General features: G+C 39.5%; 1 protein-coding gene across 1 annotated transcript in view; it reads right to left on the bottom strand.

Moving 5' to 3' along the window:
- The window catches only part of ADAM23 (ADAM metallopeptidase domain 23), a 160,975-nt gene that overhangs the window by 50,256 nt on the left and 90,279 nt on the right, over positions 1–20,440 (bottom strand). The window contains exons 5-7 of the mRNA XM_064586977.1: positions 13,802–13,884; positions 12,698–12,761; positions 1,040–1,112 (exon numbers count right to left, since the gene is read on the bottom strand). Coding sequence (XP_064443047.1) covers positions 1,040–1,112; positions 12,698–12,761; positions 13,802–13,884 — 220 coding nt within the window. The remainder of the gene's footprint in view (positions 1–1,039; positions 1,113–12,697; positions 12,762–13,801; positions 13,885–20,440) is intronic.

Genomic DNA, 20,440 nt, shown 5'->3' with positions numbered 1-20,440 from the left:
GAGATGGAGTTAGAGAGTATAATGCTAAGCGAAATAAGTCAGTCAGAGAAAAACAAAAACCATGTGATATCACTCCTAAGTGGAATTTAAGAAACAAACGAAATGAGTAAAGGAAAAAAAAAAGAGAGAGAAAAAGAGACAAACCAGGAAAACTCTTAACTATAGTGAACAAACTGATGTCTACCATAAGGGAGGTGGGGGGAGGGGGATGGGTAAGATAGGTGATGGGAATTAAAGAGTATACTTATCATGATGCAAAAAATAAAATAAAATAAAATAAAAATATTATGTGAAGAAACAGCAACATCGATAGCATACATCATCTCAAAATCAAAATAAACTAAGGTGAAAAAAGTATGCCGGTCACTAAACATTTCACATTCTCATGGTCACAAATCTAATTCTGTTCGTAACGCACAAATTATAATTTATAATTCAAATATTATATTCTTCCAAACATCATCAAAAATGTAACGAGCCATTCAAGGTTCATTAGATTATGCATATCTGACCTACAACCATCTGACCCTCAGTATCTGAAAATTTAAGAGAATTTCACTGTGCTTAATTCATTTTAGATTTAAAAATGATGTATGGCATAAGACTTTGCATAAATTATTGAAGACTTTTGGCATTAACGTACAGAAGCAATATCACATACCCCAATAATCCAAAAGAAGCTTTCGTCAACATCAGTGTGCTTAAGATACCTCAGGACCAGAACATAAGAGCAAGACAATACAAATTGTCTAAAAAGCAGTAAACTGTCAGAGAAATTTAAGGATGAGCCTCATTGCAAATCACCATTAAATTTAGCCACACTGTCTGGTTCTAACAGAGGTTTACTCCTGGGCTTCTTCTTTCAGTATTTCCATCGGCAACGACTCTCTAGGCCTCATTCCACACCAGCCACAGTTCATGCCACTGCCCACCCACACGGCTCACTGCAGAGCAATTTCACCTCCTGCATGCGCACTGAGTTCCCCCAAGGCACAGCTCCTATTACATAAAATAAAATGGCCATCTTAATTAAACTTACTGAGATTCTTCATTTGCTTAGAATATTGTGCTGCCAAGGTTTTCTGGATTATATGTGGTCGACCTGTGCTTTTCTGAAACAAAACAATTGTGGGCCATTAAAAAGCAAGATGTGATCAAGCTTCTACGGAAGAGTGTTAGAACTTTCTCCAATATCCTTCTTAAAATGGGAACATTTATATGCTAATGTTTTAGCTATCAAAAATGAAAAGTATGTCTTATTGAAACTTTAATTTTTTAAAAAATAGTGTACCATTCAATTGCTCCAGGGTAAATAAAAGCATAGTTTTATTAGCTACTCTGAAACAGCTTTCTTCAAAGCCATGAATAGGAAATTCACAAGAAAGAAACATAAATGGTCAATGAACGTATAAAAAAATGATGAATGCTTTAATACTCCTTCAAAATGCAAATTTAAAAAAAAAGATATACCAGTTTTTCCCATCCTGTTGGCAAAGGTTTTAAAATTATAATAACCATAGTTATTATGGTTTCAAGGTAAAAAGCACTCTCATACTCTGCTGATAGGAATAAATTGGGAGCATAGTTCAAAGAGAAATTTAGCAATGTCTATCAATGACCTTGAAAATATTTATATCCTTTGCCCTAGAAACTACACTTCTAGAAACATCTTATTTCCATTCCTATTATTTACTATCAGCTTCCATTACTGAGCACATACTATGTGCCAGACACTGTTAATGTACACGTTACCTGATTTAATCCTCACAAGAACTCTATATAATGCATATATCATCTTTATTTTACAAATAAAAATACTGCAACTCAGAGAGATCCATCATTGAGCTAAAATTCTATTACAGAATAATGATTCGATTTATTTTAAAAATATATAAGAACATATCATTGAAAAACTGGAAGAATGTATACTAAAGGTGAAGAGAAGTTTCTCTCTCCAGGATGGGATCATGGAAAATTACAATGTAGTTAAGTATTTGCTTATTTTGCTTTTCCAAATTTCCTATGATGTATTAGTTTCATAAGCAGAAAACTAGTTATTTAAAAAGTGTTCTTAATAGATTACATATGAGACTCACAATAATTAAGAGTTTTGCTATTCACTGCTTGAGAGATAACATGAATTCTTATTAGAAATATCCCATCCATATTACTTGACTTACTGTAAAGCATACTAAAACCAGTAATAATAAACTAAACATCAACAAATCTAAATTCAAGTTCAGTAAATTCTTAATTCTGGTAACAGGTGAAATGATACTCAGAGCAATGAAACTCACAACTGGATTAGAAACACAATTTTAAAAGCCGACTAAAGTTTCAAGCACTGTTCCTTTCCCTCTCCTCATGGTGAAGATGAAGACAGATTGTTACATGAACAAAAGGTAGGGAGTAAGGAAGAAAGCAAAAGAGAAAAGGGAGTAGGCATGGAACAATCAGCCCCTGAAGAACATGATTATGGCTATAACAATGTAAAACCGATGCTTTAAATACTCTGACGATAACAGTTTGTACTGATAAATTTCTCCAACAGTTTATTAAACATAGTCACATACATTTCTTAATTCATCAAACCTGCAAAACTGCCCTATTGGGGATGCATTGAAAAAAACCATCTTATTTTACATATTTGAAAACTATGAGGCTTAGGGAGTCGTTATTTGGGGTTTTTGTTTTGTTCTTTGGGGTTTTTTTTTTAGCATAACAGGGCCATTAATCAGCACAAGAAATCAAAGTCAATTGTTTGTGTACCAAGTCAAATAATCTTGCTGTATACAAGTTATTTACCTACCACTAGAGTAGGGGAAAAACATTTTACTTAATCAAAATGACTTTATCTAAGGGTGGTTGTCTTCATTATCCAGTAATTTTTATACTTACTAGTTGAAAAATGATACAGGTTTAAGCAAACATTAAACATTTAAAGTTAAATGACACTTCTGTCTCAAATTTGAAACTTACTCCATATTTACATATACATTGCCACAGCAAAAAATGTTTGTTCAACTGTGATGATCAATAGTCTAAATGGCTAGTACCTGGGTCAAAACTTATTTTATCTACAGGTGAAATCTCTGCAGATAAAAAAAAAAAAGTTTTCTGTGCCCCATCAAATGATTGCAATATTCTGACTTGATCACTCTCAAAATACTATTTTCCCATTAGCAGTTCTTCTCACTGGTATGATTTCCCTATTTCCACTTCTCAGAGCCTTCATCTCCTACCACTCTCCCCTTTGTCCACTCTTGTCCAACCTAGCTGGACCCTCAAAGTTCCTACAACACACACTCCTGCCTCAGGGCCTTTGCATTTGCTCTTCTCCTGGAATGCTCTTCCAGCTCCCTAATTTCTTGAAAGTCCTCCTTCAAAAGTACCATCTCATTTGCTCTTCCTTGTAAATCTACCTCCTTGGCTTCATTTTTTTTCTCCTTAGCACGCTATCTAACAAACAGTATGTAATTACTTACTCATCCCGTTTATCCCTGTCTGCCCCTGTAGACTATAAGCTCCATAAAGCTCAGGCTCTATGTTTGTCTTATTCACCACTTTATCCCCAACACCTAAAATAGTACCCAGTATGTAGTAAGCCCTCATTACAATACCTAATGAATACAGATCAAATTTCAGATTTGTTTTCATTCTATTAGTGAGCAACACTAGTAGAGTATATGATTCCTTTTTTAGTCCAATTTTATGGGGATATAATAATACGTAATATTGTATAAGTTTAAGGTGTACAGTATAATGATCTGATATATGCATATATTGCAAAATATGTAAGTGTAGTTAACATCCACCACATCACAATTTTTTCCTTGTGATGAGGACTTTTAAGATCTACTGTCTTAGCAACTTTCAAATATACAAAGATACTATAGTCACCAAGTTGTACATTACATCCCAGAATTTATTTATCTTATACCTGGAAGTTTGTACCTTTTGACCTCCTTCACGCATTTCCCCCACTGGCTTCTGATAACCACTAATCTGTTCTCTGCTTCTGAGTTCAGTACTTTTAGATTCCACATATAAGCAAGATCATAGAGTTTTTGTCTTCCTCTGTCTGACTTATTTCACTCAGCACAATGTCCTTATGGTTTCTTATCTAGGTTGCTGGCCTGTGCATGACTCTAAATATTATTTTCTTCCCTATCTCTAAACAAAACTAAATGCTATCTAATATAATCATAGTTCAACTACAAATTTTCCCACTGAAGACTCTTATAAAAGTTAAGTATATGTTTATAGGCATACAATTATCTAAAGAAGAAGTGAAAATAAAAGCTAGTTCAAAGGAAAAGAAGTGGGTCAGTACAAAACAAAATGTCCACTCTGCTCTATAGACTGGAAAGAAGTGCCTTCACTTCCAAAAACCTAGATTTATTGCCTCTTATCATTCCTTACTGGTATGTGGCCTGGTGTGACGAGAAAAACAACTTGCATTTTTCTGAGTTATTGCCTAGGCATTTTACAGCATGATAACGCTGCTCACACCCAGGGTCTGGACATTTTGATGAGAACTTGAGTTTAGGGCAGAAAACAGGAAACAACAAATGTTCGTGAGGATGTGGAGAAAGGGGAACCCTCTTACACTGCTGGTGGGAATACAAGTTGGTACAGCCACTCTGGAAAACAGTATGGAGGTTCCTCAGGATGTTAAGAATAGAGCTACGCAAAGAGAAGGAAAGATGGCAGAGGAGTAGGGGACCCTATTTCAACTGGTCCCCGGAATTGAGCTGGGTATCTACCAGACCAGTCTGAGCACCCATGAAACCAGCCTAAGATGTAAAAAGATCTGGATCTCTACAAACAGAATATCGCAGGTGGTTAGTTTCGAGGTACGAAGCGGGGAGCCGTGATTCCGCGGGCAGATATCAGAGGATAAATGGCAGTGGGAGGGATCCTGGCCGTGGGGATCCTACACTGCCGGTGAGCGACAACCTCGCTCGCTGGGGACGGGCACAGACTCGCAGACCGGTAGCAGCGGGGAAAGGACTCTAGGGCAGCCCCTGGGGCAGAAACCCAGAGCGGTGGGGTCGCGCCTGTGAACTGCAGCCCCCGGGACAGAAACCCAGAGCGAACTGGGAGCAGCTGGTGGTTTTAGAAGCGCAAAGGGCAGAGACGTGCCCCGACCTGGAGGCAGGACTGGGAGCACTGCGGAGGGGCGCACAACCCAGGCCGCTGCAGTTTATAGCAGCACGGACAGAAACAGAGACAGTGTGGCCTGGAGAGCTCACTGAAGAATAGACTGCGATTTCTTTGCTCTGAGGCAGAGGGTTGGAAACAGTTTCTTCTGCTCTGACTCGTGGAAGAGACGCAGAAAGCCGCAAGGGAAAGCCGCCAGAGAACAAAAGCCCCCAAAACTGATTCCCGCTGAGCCCATCTCCCACCACAGGGGGGCAGGACAACTCCGCCCCACCAGGGTTGCCTGAGTAACAGCCGGGGCAGGCCCCTCCCGCAGAAGACAGGCTGGGAAAACAACAGGCCAGCAACCCTAAGGTCCCAAGAAAACAGGTACATCTTGCTTGGGTTCTGGTCAATAATTTGGACTCTATACATTCCCTCAAACACCCATCAACAGAATGACTAGGAGGAGGAGCCCCCAAAATAGAAAAGACTCAGAGATTATGACTTATGCTACAGATTTACAAATGGATGCAGATATAACCAAGATGTCGGAGATGGAATTCAGGCTAGCAATTGTGAAGACCGTGGCTAGAATGGAGAAATCAATTAATGGCAACATAGAGTCTCTAAGGGCAGAAATGAAAGCTGAATTGGCAGAACTTAAAAATGCTATCAATGAGATCCAATCCAATCTAGATAATCTAACAGCTAGGGTAACTGAGGCAGAAGAACGAATAAGTGACCTGGAAGACAATATAATAGATAAAAAGGGAAAAGAGGAGGCCAGGGAAAAACAACTCAGAATCCATGCAAATAGAATCAGAGCAATAAGTGACACCATGAAGCGTTCCAATGTCAGAATAATTGGAATCCTGGAGGGAGTGGAGAGAGAGAGAGGACTAGAAGATGTATTTGAGCAAATCGTAGCTGAGAACTTCCCTAATCTGGGGAATGAAACAAACATTCGCGTCCTAGAGGCAGAGAGGACCCCTCCCAAGATCAAGGAAAACAGGCCAACACCCCAGCATGTAATAGTAAAATTTGCAAATCTTAGAACCAAGGAAACCATCTTAAGGGCAGTTAGGGGGAAGAGATTCCTTACATACAGAGGGAGGAACATCAGAATAACGTCAGACCTATTCACAGAGACCTGGCAAGCCAGAAAGGCCTGGCAAGACATATTCAGGGTACTAAATGAGAAGAACATGCAGCCAAGAATACTTTATCCAGCAAGACTGTCATTTAGAATGGATGGAGGGATGCAGAGCTTCCACGACCGGCAGAAACTGAAAGAATATGTGACCACTAAGCCAGCCCTGCAAGAAATATTAAGGGGTGTTCTATAAAAGGAGAAAGACCCCAAGAGTGATATATAACAGAAGTTTACAGGGACAATCTATAAAAACAACATCTTCACAGGCAACATGATGACAATTAATTCATATCTTTCCATAATCACTCTCAACGTGAATGGCTTAATGCTCCCATAAAATGGCACAATGTTGCAGATTGGATAAAAAGACAGGACCCATCCATATGCTGCCTACAAGAGACTCATTTTGAACCTAAAGATACATCCAGACTGAAAGTGAAGGGATGGAGATCCATCTTCCATGCCGGCAGACCTCAAAAGAAAGCTGGGGTAGCAATTCTTATATCAGACAAATTAAATTTTAAACTAAAGTCTGTAATTAGAGACACAGAAGGACACTATATCGTTTTTAAAGGGTCTGTCCAACAAGAAGATCTATCAATTGTAAATATCTATGCCCCCTAACATGGGAGCATCCATCTACCTAAGCCAACTGTTAACCAAAATAAAGAGTCATATTGATAACAATACATTAATTGTAGGAGACCTCAATACTCCACTCTCAGCAATGGACAGATCATCTAAGCAGAAAATCAACAAGGAAACAAGAGCTTTGAATGATACATTGGACCAGATGGACCTCATAGATATTTACAGAACATTCCACCCTAAAACAACAGAATACTCATTCTTCTCGAGCGCACATGGAACTTTCTCCAGAATAGACCACATACTGGGTCACAAATCAGGTCTCAACCGATACCAAAAGATTGAGATTATTCCCTGCATATTCTCAGACCACAATGCTTTTAAACTGGAACTCAATCACAAGAAAAAATTTGGCAGAAATTCAAACACTTGGAAGCTAAAGACCACTCTGCTCAAGAATGCTTGGGTCAACCAAGAAATCAAAGAAGAACTTAAACAATCATGGAAATCAATGAGAATGAAAACACGTCGGTCCAAAACCTATGGGATACTGCAAAGGCGGTCTTAAGGGGGAAATACATAGCCATCCAAACCTCACTCAAAAAAATAGAAAAATCCCAAATTCACCAACTAACTCTACACCTTAAAGAACTAGAGAAAAAGCAACAAACCATGCCTAAGCCAAGCATTAGAAGAGAAATAATTAAAATTTGAGCAGAGATCAATGAATTAGAAACCAGAAACACAGTAGATCAGATCAACGAAACTAGAAGTTGGTTCTTTGAAAGAATTAATAAGATCGATAAACCACTGGCCAGACTTACCCAAAAGAAAAGAGAAAGGACTCAAATTAATAAAATTATGAATGAAAGGGGAGAGATCACGACTAACACCAAGGAAATAGAAACAATTATTAGAAATTATTATCAACAACTATATGCCAATAAACTGAGCAATCTGGATGACATGGAGGCCTTCCTGGAAACCTATAAGCTGCCAAGACTGAAACAGGAAGAAATTGACAACCTGAATAGGCCAATAACCAGTAACAAGATTGAAGCAGTGATCAAAAACCTCCCAAAAAACAAGAGTCCAGGGCCTGATGGATTCCCTGGGGAATTCTACCAAACATTCAAAGAAGAAATAATACCTATTCTACTGAAGCTGTTTCAAAAAATAGAAACAGAAGGAAAACTTCCAAACTCATTCTATGAGGCCAGCATTACCTTAATCCCCAAACCAGGCAAAGACCCCATCAAAAAGGAGAATTTCAGACTGATATCCCTGATGAATACGGATTCCAAAATCCTCAACAAAATCCTAGCTAATAGGATCCAACAATACATTAAAAGAATCATCCACCACGACCAAGTGGGATTTATCCCCGGGATGCAAGGGTGGTTCAACATTCGCAAATCAATCAATGTGATAGAACACATTAGTAAGAGGAGGGAGAAGAACCATATGGTCCTCTCAATTGATGCAGAAAAAGCATTTGACAAAATACAACATCCTTTCCTGATTAAAACTCTCCAGAGTATAGGGATAGAGGGAACATTCCTCAAGTCCATAAAATCCATCTATGAAAAACCCACAGTGAATATCATCCTCAGTGGGGAAAAGCTGAGAGCCTTTCCCTTAAGATCAGGAACACATTAAGGATGCCCACTCTCGCCACTATTGTTCAACATAGTACTAGAAGTCTTAGCAACAGCAATCAGACAACAAAAAGAAATAAAAGGTATTCAAATTGGCAAAGAAGAAGTCAAACTCTCTCTTTTTGCAGATGACATGATACTTTATGTGGAAAACCCAAAAGACTCCACCCCCAAATTACTAGAACTCATACAGCAATTCAGTAATGTGGCAGGATACAAAATCAACGCACAGAAATCAGTTGCTTTCTTATACACTAAAAATGCAACTGTAGAAAGAGAAATTAGAGAAACAATTCCATTTACAATAGCACCAAAAACCATAAAATACCTCGGAATAAACCTAACCAAAGAGGTAAAGGATCTTACTCTAGGAACTACAGAACACTCATGAAAGAAATTGAAGAAGACACAAAAAGATGGAAAAACATTCCACGCTCATGGATCGGAAGAATAAACATTGTTAAAATGTCTATGCTACCCAGAGCAATCTATACCTTCAATGCCATCCCGATCAAAATTCCAATGACATTTTTCAAAGTGCTGGAACAAACAATCCTAAAATTTGTATGGGATCAGAAAAGACCCTGAATCGCCAAGGAAATGTTGAAAAAGAAAAACAAAGCTGCGGGCATCACGTTGCCCGATTTCAAGCTATATTACAAAGCAGTGATCACCAAGGTAGCATGGTACTAGCACAAAAACAGACATATAGACCAATGGAACAGAATTGAGAGCCCAGATATGGACCTTCAACTCAATGGTCAAATAATCTTTGACAAAGCAGGAAAAAACATGCAATGGAAAAAAGACAGTCTCTTCAATAAATGGTGCTGGGAAAATTGGACAGCCACATGCAGAAGAATGAAACTCGACCATTCTCTAACACCATACACAAAGATAAACTCAAAGTGGATGAAAGACCTCAATGTGAGACAGGAATCCATCAAAATCCTAGAGGAGAACATAGACAGTAACCTCTTTGACATCGCCCACAGCAACCTCTTTCAAGATACATCTCCAAAAGCTAGTGAAACAAAAGCAAAAATGAACTTTTGGGACTTCATCAAGATAAAAAGCTTCTGCTCAGCAAAGGAAACAGTCAACAAAACAAAGAAGCAACCCACAGAATGGGAGAAGATATTTGCAAATGACACTACAGATAAAGGGCTGGTATCCAAGATCTATAAAGAACTTCTCAAACTCAACACCCAAAAAACAAATAATCAAGTCAAAAAGTGGGCAGAAGATATGAAAAGACACTTCTCTGAAGAAGACGTACAAATGGCTAACAGACACATGAAAAAATGTTCATCATCATTAGCCATCAGGGAAATTCAATTCAAAACCACATTGAGATACCACCTTACACCAGTTAGAATGGCAAAAATGGACAGGGAAAGAAACAACAAATGTTGGAGAGGTTGTGGAGAAAGGGGAACCCTCTTACACTGTTGGTGGGAATGCAAGTTGGTACAGCCACTTTGGAAAACAGTGTGGAGGTTCCTCAAAAATTTAAAAATAGAGCTATCCTATGACCCAGCAATTACACTTCTGGGTATTTACCCCAAAGACACAGATGTAGTGAAAAGAAGGGCCATATGCACCCCAATGTTCATAGCAGCAATGTCCGCAATAGCCAAACTGTGGGAAGAGCCAAGATGCCCTTCAACAGATGAATGGATAAAGATGTGGTCCATATATACAATGGAATATTACTCAGCCATCAGAAAGGATGAATACCCAACTTTTACATCAACATGGATGGGACTGGAGGAGATTATGCTAAGTGAAATAAGTCAAGCAGAGAAGTCAATTATCATATGGTTTCACTTATTTGTGGAACATAAGGAATAGCATGGAGGACACTGGGAGAAGGGAAAAATGAGGGGGGGGGGAATTGGAGGGAGACATGAACCATGAGAGACTATGGACTCTGAGAAACAAACAGGGTTTTAGAAGGGAGGGGGGAAGGGGGATTGGTTAGCCTGGTGATGGGTATTAAGGAGGGCACGTACTGCATGGAGCACTGGGTGTTATATGAAAACAATGGATCGTGGATCACCACATCAAAAACTAATGATGTATTGTATGGTGACTAAGATAACATAATAAAATTTTTAAAAAATCATAAAAAAAAAAGAATAGAGCTACCCTACAACCCAGCAATTGCACTACTCGGTATGTGCCCCAAAGATACAGATGGAGTGAAAACAAGGGGCATGTGCACCCCAATGTTCATAGCAGCAATGTCCACAATAGCCAAACTGTGGAAGGAGCCAAGATGCCCTTCAACAGATGAATGGATAAAGAAGATGTGGTACATATACACAATGGAATATTACTCGGCCATCAGAAACGATGAATACCCACCATTTGCACTGACATGGATGGAACTGGAGGGAATTATGTTAAGTGAAGTAAGTCAAACAGAGAAAGACAATTATCATATGGTTTCACTCATATGTGGAACATAAACAATAGCATGGAGGACCATAGGGGAAGGGAGGGAAATCCAAAGGGGGAAAAATCAGAGAGGGAGATGAACCATGAGAGACTATGGACCCTGAGAAACAATCTGGGGGTTTCATAGGGGAGGCGGGTGGGGGGAGGGGGTAACAGGGTGATGGGTATTGAGGAGGGCACGTGCTGTGATGAGCACTGGGTGTTATACTTAACTAATGAATTGCTGAACACTGCATCAAGGACTAATTATGTACTATAGAGTGGCTAACTGAACATAATAAAAAAAGAAATTGAAAAAAATCAGAAAAAAAAATCTGAAATAATAAAAAAAAAGAACTTGAGTTTAGGATTCCCACTCTAAGTTCCCGCTTTGCTTTTCCCAGGACATCTTTTAAAATAACCACTTAGAATTAAGCCCACTAAATGTAGTGATCCGAAGGGATAAGTGCACCCCAATGTTTATAGCAGCAATGTCCACAATAGCCAAACTATGGGAACAGTCAAGATGTCCATCAACAGATGAATGGATAGAGAAGATGTGATATATATATCACACACAGTGGAATATTATGCAGCCATCAAAAAAATGAAATCTTGCCATTTGCAATGACGTGGATGGAACTAGAGGGTATTATGCTAAGCAAAATAAGTCAATCAGAGAAAGACAAGTATCATATAATCTCACTGATATGAGGAATTTGAGAAACAAGATGGAAGATCATAGGGGAAGGGAGGAAAAAATGAAACAAGACAAAACCAGAGAGGGAGACAAACCCTAAGAGACTCAGGAAACAAACTGAGGGTTGCTGGAGCGGTGGTGGGAGGTGGGAGGGATGGGGTGGCTGGGTGATAGACATTGGGGAGGGTATGTGCTATGGTGAGCGCTGTGAATTGTGTAAGACTGACGAATCAGAGACCTATACCTCTGAAACAAATAATACATTATATGTTAAAAAAAGAAGACGACAATAGTAGGAAGGGAAAAATGAAGGGGGAGAAATCGGAGGGGGAGATGAACCATGAGAGACTGTAGACTCTGAAAAACAAACTGAGGGTTCTAGAGGGGAGGGGGGTGGGGGGATGGGTTAGCCTGGTGATGGGTATTAAAGAGGGCATGTACTGCATGGAGCACTGGGTGTTATATGCAAACAATGAATCATGGAGCACTACATCAAAAACTATTGATGTAATGTATGGTGCCTAACATAACATAATAATAAAAAAAAAGAATTAAGCCCACTAAAAGTTAGGGACCTCCACTCCAACCATCTTTCAAGTAACAGGTGCTTGCTACCCTGTTCTCTATCTCCTGTTCACTAGTGACCTGGGAAGGAGGACTGCCTTCCTCTGGCTTACTGCTCCCCACCCCAGATTCCAGAATCTGTATGTAATAAATCCTATGACTTTACTTCCCCTGTGTGAGTGTACTGAAACTGCACCTTCAATCAAAAGAACCATGGGTTTCACTTCCCCAAAGTGGGAGCTTGGATGCTGACAGAGCCACCTGCCGAGCCCATGTAGCTGGCTTATGTTCCCCAGTGCAGCAGGTCATAACCTGCATATTTCTAAATTCAATACACCAGTACTACATATAAATGTACGCTGACATCCACATTATGTTCTTTATGGCTCAAAGGCAAAGATGCTAAAAGAACAAAACACCATAAGGAAACTGAGGTCACAGACTTACCTCATCGTGAATCAGCTCCAGTGGTTCTATCATATATACAAAGGTATTATCTTCAAACATACCACTACGAGACAAGAAACCGCACCAGGAGGAAATTAACAAATACAGCAAACAGCAAGAACCAGCAAATGAGCTTCACATTGCATCTTTAAAAATGAACAGTGTATCTGAACAAGTATCTTTATACTGCCCCAAACCTAATTCATATATCTGTATGGAATCCCACTGTGGTCTCAGCACTGTATTAGACAGAGATAAGCTACAAAAGGTGTTAAAGTGTATACCACGAGCATATAAATTATAAATGTTATAATTAATTTTTGAAACAAAATGAAAACATTAGAAGATGAATCTGGAACAGGACTATTCATACAGTTCCAGTATGTCACGTTATAATTCCAAGACAATGTCCAACTAGTACAAATTTCTTCTTACACAAATCCAGTATCACCTATAAGAAAATAGGTATTTTGCTCGTTAGAATAATCTAAAACCATCTGATTCTGAAAAGGCAAACAAGCGTATTTATGGCTGCCAATTGTGAATTTCCATTAAGCAGTATGACTCTGTGTTGCATATAATTTTGAGATATATAGGAAGATAAGATTTTCAATATCCTTTTTCATCACATGGCCACAACCAGATCTTTACATGGAGGGTGACTATTAGGGTCTAAAAGGTGCTTAGAGAGGTTTTTCTAGAGCCTGCCTTGAAGCCAATGTATGAGCTCCTCTCTTTGCACGACCCCCCCCCATCCTTCTGTGGCCAATACCACCTGACTGCTATGTCCTCTGGCATATACCTTTGGGAAACCTTTCTAGACTAGGTTTGTTCACCCTGTAAGTCCTGATCCTCCCCTTCACAGTTCCTACCAAAATGGCAATTCAATATTAATCTCTGTAATCACTTGTTTAATCTCTGAATCTCCTGCAGACTCTAAATGTTAAGACAGTGGAGACTATGCCCTCGTTCATGACTCCATATCCAGTCCCTAACATGAGACTGGCACAGCAGAGTCCCTACAACAAACATTTGGGAAAGAAAAGATGGAAACAGTGCACGGCTGAAAGCAAGTTCACTCTCCCACGTGAGACTCGCACATACTGAAGTCCATTGCAGGTCGACAGAGCTGCCCTGGAGTCCTTGACACCTCGGATGCTGCCGTGGTAGTAACAGTGCTCTCCACCCTACAACACAGAGGAAGGTTTCATTGATGAATGATGCTTCCTGGATCATCATTCACTCTTACAGATGTTCCTATAAGCCAGAAAGAATTGCAAAGAGGGTCCTACAAACTCCTCCTGGTTGATATGAAATCTCAAAGGGCATGAGGCCATTTTTCCGCTTTTCTATAAAGATGCTATGTTATTAATAAAGGAGAAAAAAGCTATTAACGCGAATTAGACGCCAATGTAACTGATACAACTTACATACCTTTCTTAAACATGTAAGGGAGTAGCTGCTTACCAGATATTGCTATGGCATAAGGTCTTCTACCAAACTGAGGAGACCCCAGAGCTCTTGTTGTTAATAACTGTGTTTGATAGGGGCACCTGGGTGGCTCAGTCGGTTAAGTGTCTGCTTTTGGCTCAGGTCATGATCCCAGTGTCCTGGGATCCAGCCCTGGTTTGGGCTCCCTGCTGAGCAGAGAGCCTGCTTCTCCCTCTCTTCCCCCCACTCATGCTCTCTCTTGTTATCTGTCTCACATTAATAAAATCTTTAAAAAAAAATAATTGTGTTCGATAGAAAACTACATAAAATCTTATTATTTGCTTCCCTACCTTTTAAAATTCATTTTAAAAATTTCTTAGAAGTATTATATGAACTTAATTTTCAAAGTCAAGTAGTAACTATAAGGCCTATTTTAAAAACACAGGGGTGCCCGTGTGGCTCGGTCTGCTAAGCGTCCTACTCTTATTTTCTGCTCAGGTCATGATCTCAGGGTCGTGAGATCCCTGTGATGGGCTCCGCACTCAGCCGGGAGTCTGCTCGAGGATTCTCTCCCTCTCCCTCTGCCCCTCTCCCTGCTCACGCACCAGTGAACACGCTCTCTCTCTCTCTCCTCACCTCCATGACAATCATTTTTAACTCTTTTATCTGTTTCTTTTGCTGTTTACCTATGTATTTCTGAATGGAATATTTATACTGCTACATCCTGGCTACACATAATAGGTAATTTGTCACATGTATTTTATTCTGGGAGACAGCCCTATTGTCCCCCTTTGGCCTCCCACTGGGCCTGACACAGAGCCACCAGCCAGGAGTTCTGTTTAGGGTCATCCTGGGAACTCTTCTGCCTCCCTTCTACACAGAATCCTAGACCCCATATCTTCTCCATTCATGATCTCATCTTCCCCTTTTTTGAAGGTACACATCTTCTGGTACTTTCTTGAAAAAGTGACCATGGAAGATGAATTTGGTGAGAACTTGCATATATAAAAACTTCTTTTTCTATCTTCACACTAGATCAACCACTTGGGTGGGTAGAGAATTCTAGATTAGAAATTATTTTCTCTTGGCATTTCAACACCATTGTGCACAGCTTCTAACATTGCTGCTGAGAAACGGCTGCTATTCTGATGTTAGATATTTTCTATAAAATATAATTTTTCTCTTTCAAGAAGACTTTAGGGAATTTTATTCATCCCCATTTTCATGAAATCTCAAGACATGCCTTGGTGTGGGTCTTGGCTTATTCACTGTGCTGGGCACTCGGTCAAAACTTTTAATTAAGAAAATGCACACACTTCAGTTCTAGGAAACTTTTATTATTTCTCTGATAATTCCCTCCTTTCCATTTTTCTCTATAAATGGAGCTCTTCTACCAGAGTAGAGAAGGGACGGCTGCCTGGCTATATGGGGCAGGGATGTAAGAGCCCTCCACGTAGACTCTGAACCAACCTCTCTGCTTTCATGTACCCTCAAGTCCTGGATCTTCAATCGGCTTGCTTCTTGGGTTTCCCTAATGGAACTTAGCAGAACAGGAAAAGCTCAAACCTGACAGAAACCCCTATCTGTTTGCTTTCTATCTCCTAAAATTTTATGAATACCTCTCATCTGCAGTCTTTTCTTCTCCTGTCTTTGTCCTTGTGGGTTTATATCCTTCTTTTTTCTTTGACTAGTATTTGACTAGGTTATTGGGAGGGAATAGAGATAAATATAAGCATTGAATCCACACTGTTTAACCAGAAGCTTCCTATTTGTTTCCTTAAATAGAATATACTGAACATACTTTGACTTTTCATTGATGATTTCCAGTCATTTTGATCGCTGCTCATTATACTGTATTACCATAGCCTCAGAGGCTATTTACAGTGATAAGGGTGTCTACCCATATATCAAAGACCACTCCCCAACCAATTCAGTTTGTTTCCTCTTAGAAACTATAATACACATTTCGAGTGCTGGTTGTCTAAATTTGGTATTATAACCTTGTTAATATTTTGTAAAAGGTTGCTTTTGTATGGGGTTTGGTTCTCAAAAGGCAATTTTTTACAAAAATATTGACTTGTATGCAACATGAGAAGGTTTATTTGTATATTCAACCCTAGAACTTATAAGGACAAATGGTATCATGCATCTCAGCAATTTGTGAATCCAGGTCAATATTCTGCAATTAAATTTCAGACTCTTCACATGGTTCTAAAAACAACCACAGGTAACTGTAAATTCCATCGAACTGATTATTTAGCACTTTGTATCACACCAAGAAGTTCTCTTAAGTCAGGTGATTATTAGTGCATAGCAAACATGGTCATATTTACTTGACCTTTTTAAAAAAAGCTATATTTTCCAGATTTTTTTCCCAGAAAATACTTCCAAGTCCTTTCTTAGATTTCATTTTAATTCCCATTAGAAACTGAAGATTGATGCTCTCTCAGTATAAAGGTCATTGTTAGTTGTTTTAATTAAGGTAGGATATTATCTGAAGGAACTGTTTCAATTTTCTGTATATTTGAAGGTAAATCACCATATTTTCTGAACCTGAAATAAGACTTGAGGTAACATGCAATCCCTGACATCTATTATCGTAACAAAGCTTGAATATCTAGATTATGTGGTCATATTAAGCACTATGAGGAATTCCGCAGGCTCTGATTTAGTATTAGTATCTGGTAGTATTAGAGGATTTTCTGAGTTTCTTATTACTAAATTTATAACGAGTTTTTAAGAAAGCATTACCATAAAAATACTATTTGGCAACTCTCCAGGTATACGCAGCATTTCATAAATACCACTGCAAAGTAAGCTCTTGAAGTACTTCATATTCAAAAAATCCTAGTTGAAAAGAGGCATTCCCTCTTGGGTTACAGGGATAACAGGAGCGAACCAGTGCAGAGAGGCCCCTCCTAGAGGGCGTTGTGAGTGGGGACACTGGAGAGTCAGCTCTGGGGGTACCTTCCACCCAAGGATCTAACCATCTTGAACACTCATTCGCTGTCTCATAGTAACTACTACCTCCTTGTACAGAGAAGGAGACAATGACAAGGTGTGAAAAGGCTCTGCGAATGATAGCAGAAAGCCAAACTGAATGACACGTTTTTAGGCTCTCCAGTTAGTGTTTCTTTCTCAGACAGTTTGAGAGCCCTGGCCAGCCACTTCGCGATCAGTACTGAGGAGCGCATTACAGATCTGTGACTAGGCAATTGGCAGGCAGGAGAACAAAAGGGGCTCATTCAGCACATGACAGGAGTCTGTGTGTGTCCACAGAGGTGTCAGCATTTTTGGATTCGAAACTGTCAGTGAGTTATTTAAATGCAACAAAATAGAGCATCCGATAAGTGGAAGTTTTTGGCTAATCAAAGGAACTTAAAAATCCTAGTAAGTATGCTCCCCAACCTACCACTTCCTCACATCCGAACACTCCACAAGCCAGATGATGCTCAAATAATGGCAACTCTGCTCCACAAGGTTGTGGAGCTCAGAACCCCCCTGGAAACCACCAGGCCACTCCTGCCAATAATGGGACCCTAACTGAATGTGCATCTTTGAAAACACTTCCTAATCAGAAGTGGCTTGGGATAACAGCTCTGTGAGCCCAGTGCTAATGACCTAAAGAGGAAAACAGATTTGGTTCCCTGGTATTATCGATTGAATGACAGAAACAGTTTGATTCTTTCCACTCACTTTAAATACATCCTATTAGAAAACAGAATCTCCTGTTTCAATATGATTTATTTTACAACTGCCCCACCTTTGTGTCTGTTTAATTACCTCGTTTTCTCTTCAGTAAAGTTCAACCAGTCAGTTCTTACTTTCTTCATCATTTAAGAAACCCTCATAAACTCTTGGGGAGCTGGGTGGCACAGTCGGTTAAGCATCTGACTCTTGGTTTCTGCTCAGGTCATGATCTCAGAGTTGTGAGATTAAGTTCTGCATTGGGCTCCATGTTCAGCACAGAGTCTGCTTAAGACACTCTCTCTCTCCCCTCAACACCCAAAGAACAAATAACCCAATCAAGAAATGGGCAGAAGACATGAACAGACATTTTTCCAAAGAAGACATCCAAATGGCCAACAGACACATGAAAAAGTGCTCAACATCACTCGGCATCAGGGAAATACAAATCAAAACCTCAATGAGATACCACCTCACACCAGTCAGAATGGCTAAAATTAACAAGTCAGGAAATGACAGATGTTGGTGAGGATGTGGAGAAAGGGGAACCCTCCTACACTGTTGGTGGGAATGCAAGCTGGTGCAGCCACTCTGGAAAACAGTATGGAGGTTCCTCAAAAAGTTGAAAATAGAGCTACCCTACGACCTAGCAATTGCACGACTGGGTATTTACCCCAAAGATACAAATGTAGTGACTGAAGGGGCACATGCACCCCAACGTTTATAGCAGCAATGTCCACAATAGCCAAACTATGGAAAGAGCCTAGATGTCCATCAATAGACGAATGGATAAAGAAGATGTGGTATATATATATATAATATATATATTATATATTCCATATATATATATATATTCCATTATATATATATATAATGGAATATTATGCGGCCATCAAAAAAAAACCCCATGAAATCTTGCCATTTGCAACGACATGGATGGAACTGGAGGGTATTATGCTAAGCAAAATAAGTCAATCAGAGAAAGACAAGTATCATATGATCTCACTGATATGAGGAATTTGAGAAACAAGACAGAGGATCACAGGGGAAGGGAGGGAAAAATGAAACAAGACAAAACCAGAGAGGGAGACAAACCATAAGAGACTCTTAATCTCAGGAAACAAACTAAGGGTTGCTGGAGTGGAGGGGGGTGGGAGGGATGGGGTGGCTGGGTGATGGACACTGGGGAGGGTATGTGCTATGGTGAGCGCTGTGAACTCTGTAAGACTGATGAATCACGGACCTGTACCCCTGAAGCAAATAATACATTACATGTTAATTTAAAAAAAGTCTCTCCCTCTACCCTTTCCCTCCCTCTAGCCCTCTCTCTCTCAAATAAATAGATAAATCTTTAAAAAAAAAAAGTCTCATAAACTCCTGAACATCTGGATAAACATTTGAAACTACGCAAGCCTTAGCTCACAAATGTGTATGTATATTTTGATATTCCAGATCCTGAATATAATAATAAAATAGGACACTATATTCAAATGATTATTTTGCATGCATATCTTTAAATTCAAACTTTTCAATCATCAGGGTCTATTAATCTATTTAATACATCAGTGGGCTGATAGCAAAAGAGAAAAAGATCTCTTTAACTGGACACATACACCTGAATTTGAATACCGCAGCATAAGGAAATGAAAAAATATATCAAAGAATCAGGGAACTTGAGACCCCAACACCAGTTTAATTATTTACCTTCATTAAACTCAATAGGAAAAAAATGTTCAAGTATTAGAACAGTTTAGCTGTACCAATGCTATATAAATTTTTAATAGTTCTTACAAAATTATCCTATTCAAACTTAAAATAGCTTTGTGAGGAGCCAGTGTTGTCTGCTCTCTTGATTTTTTTTTTTTTTTTTTTTTTAATTTCCCAGCCAGGAGCCATGCCCACAGAGGCCCATTTCCTCCAACAGCAATCCCTGCCAAGAACAGTTCACGGAAGGAGTGAGCTTGAACTGAGCCATGGTGATGATTCGATTTAAAAAAAAAAAAAAGTAAGAAAACTTCTAGGAGAGTGATGTGATTATGGTGATAAAGCAAAGAACAAAGACAGGGATTTTTATCTGCTTGGTTCACTGATGTACACCCAGTACCAAAACAGGGACTAGATCATAGTAAGCTGAATCAGTTATCTGTTTAACAATACAAATGACTTATTCATGAGCCTCAGTGACAAGACCAGTCTGAAAGGAGCAAAGGATTCAGGTTTGTTGAGAAGGTGGGTAAATAAACCCACCTGAGGGTTTATTTTTCCTTTAAGATATACGTGACAAGCCGGGGCACCTGGGTGGCTCAGTCGTTAAGCGTCTGCCTTCGGCTCAGGTCGTGATCCCAGGGTCCTGGGATCAAGCCCCGCATTGGGCTCCCTGCTCGGCGGGAAGCCTGCTTCTCCCTCTCTCACTCCCCTTGCTTGTTTCCCTCTCTCACTGTGTCTCCCTCTGTCAAATAAATAAAATCTTTAAAAAAAAAAAAGATATAAGTGACAAGCCATAAGATTCACCCTTGTCAAGAGTGTAATGCAGTGGTTTTTAGTCTACTCACAGGGGTGTGCTACCATCACCACTAATTCCAGAATGCTTTCATCACCTCAAAAGAAAACCCTGCACCCATGAGC

The sequence above is a fragment of the Mirounga angustirostris genome, unplaced genomic scaffold (assembly GCF_029215605.1).
Source record: "Mirounga angustirostris isolate CCGP_5_RB_7025 unplaced genomic scaffold, mMirAng1.0.hap1 SCAF_3, whole genome shotgun sequence".
NCBI classification, from domain to species: domain Eukaryota; kingdom Metazoa; phylum Chordata; class Mammalia; order Carnivora; family Phocidae; genus Mirounga; species Mirounga angustirostris.
Note: the sequence above shows the minus strand (reverse complement) of the source record. Positions and strands in the feature narration are given on the sequence as shown.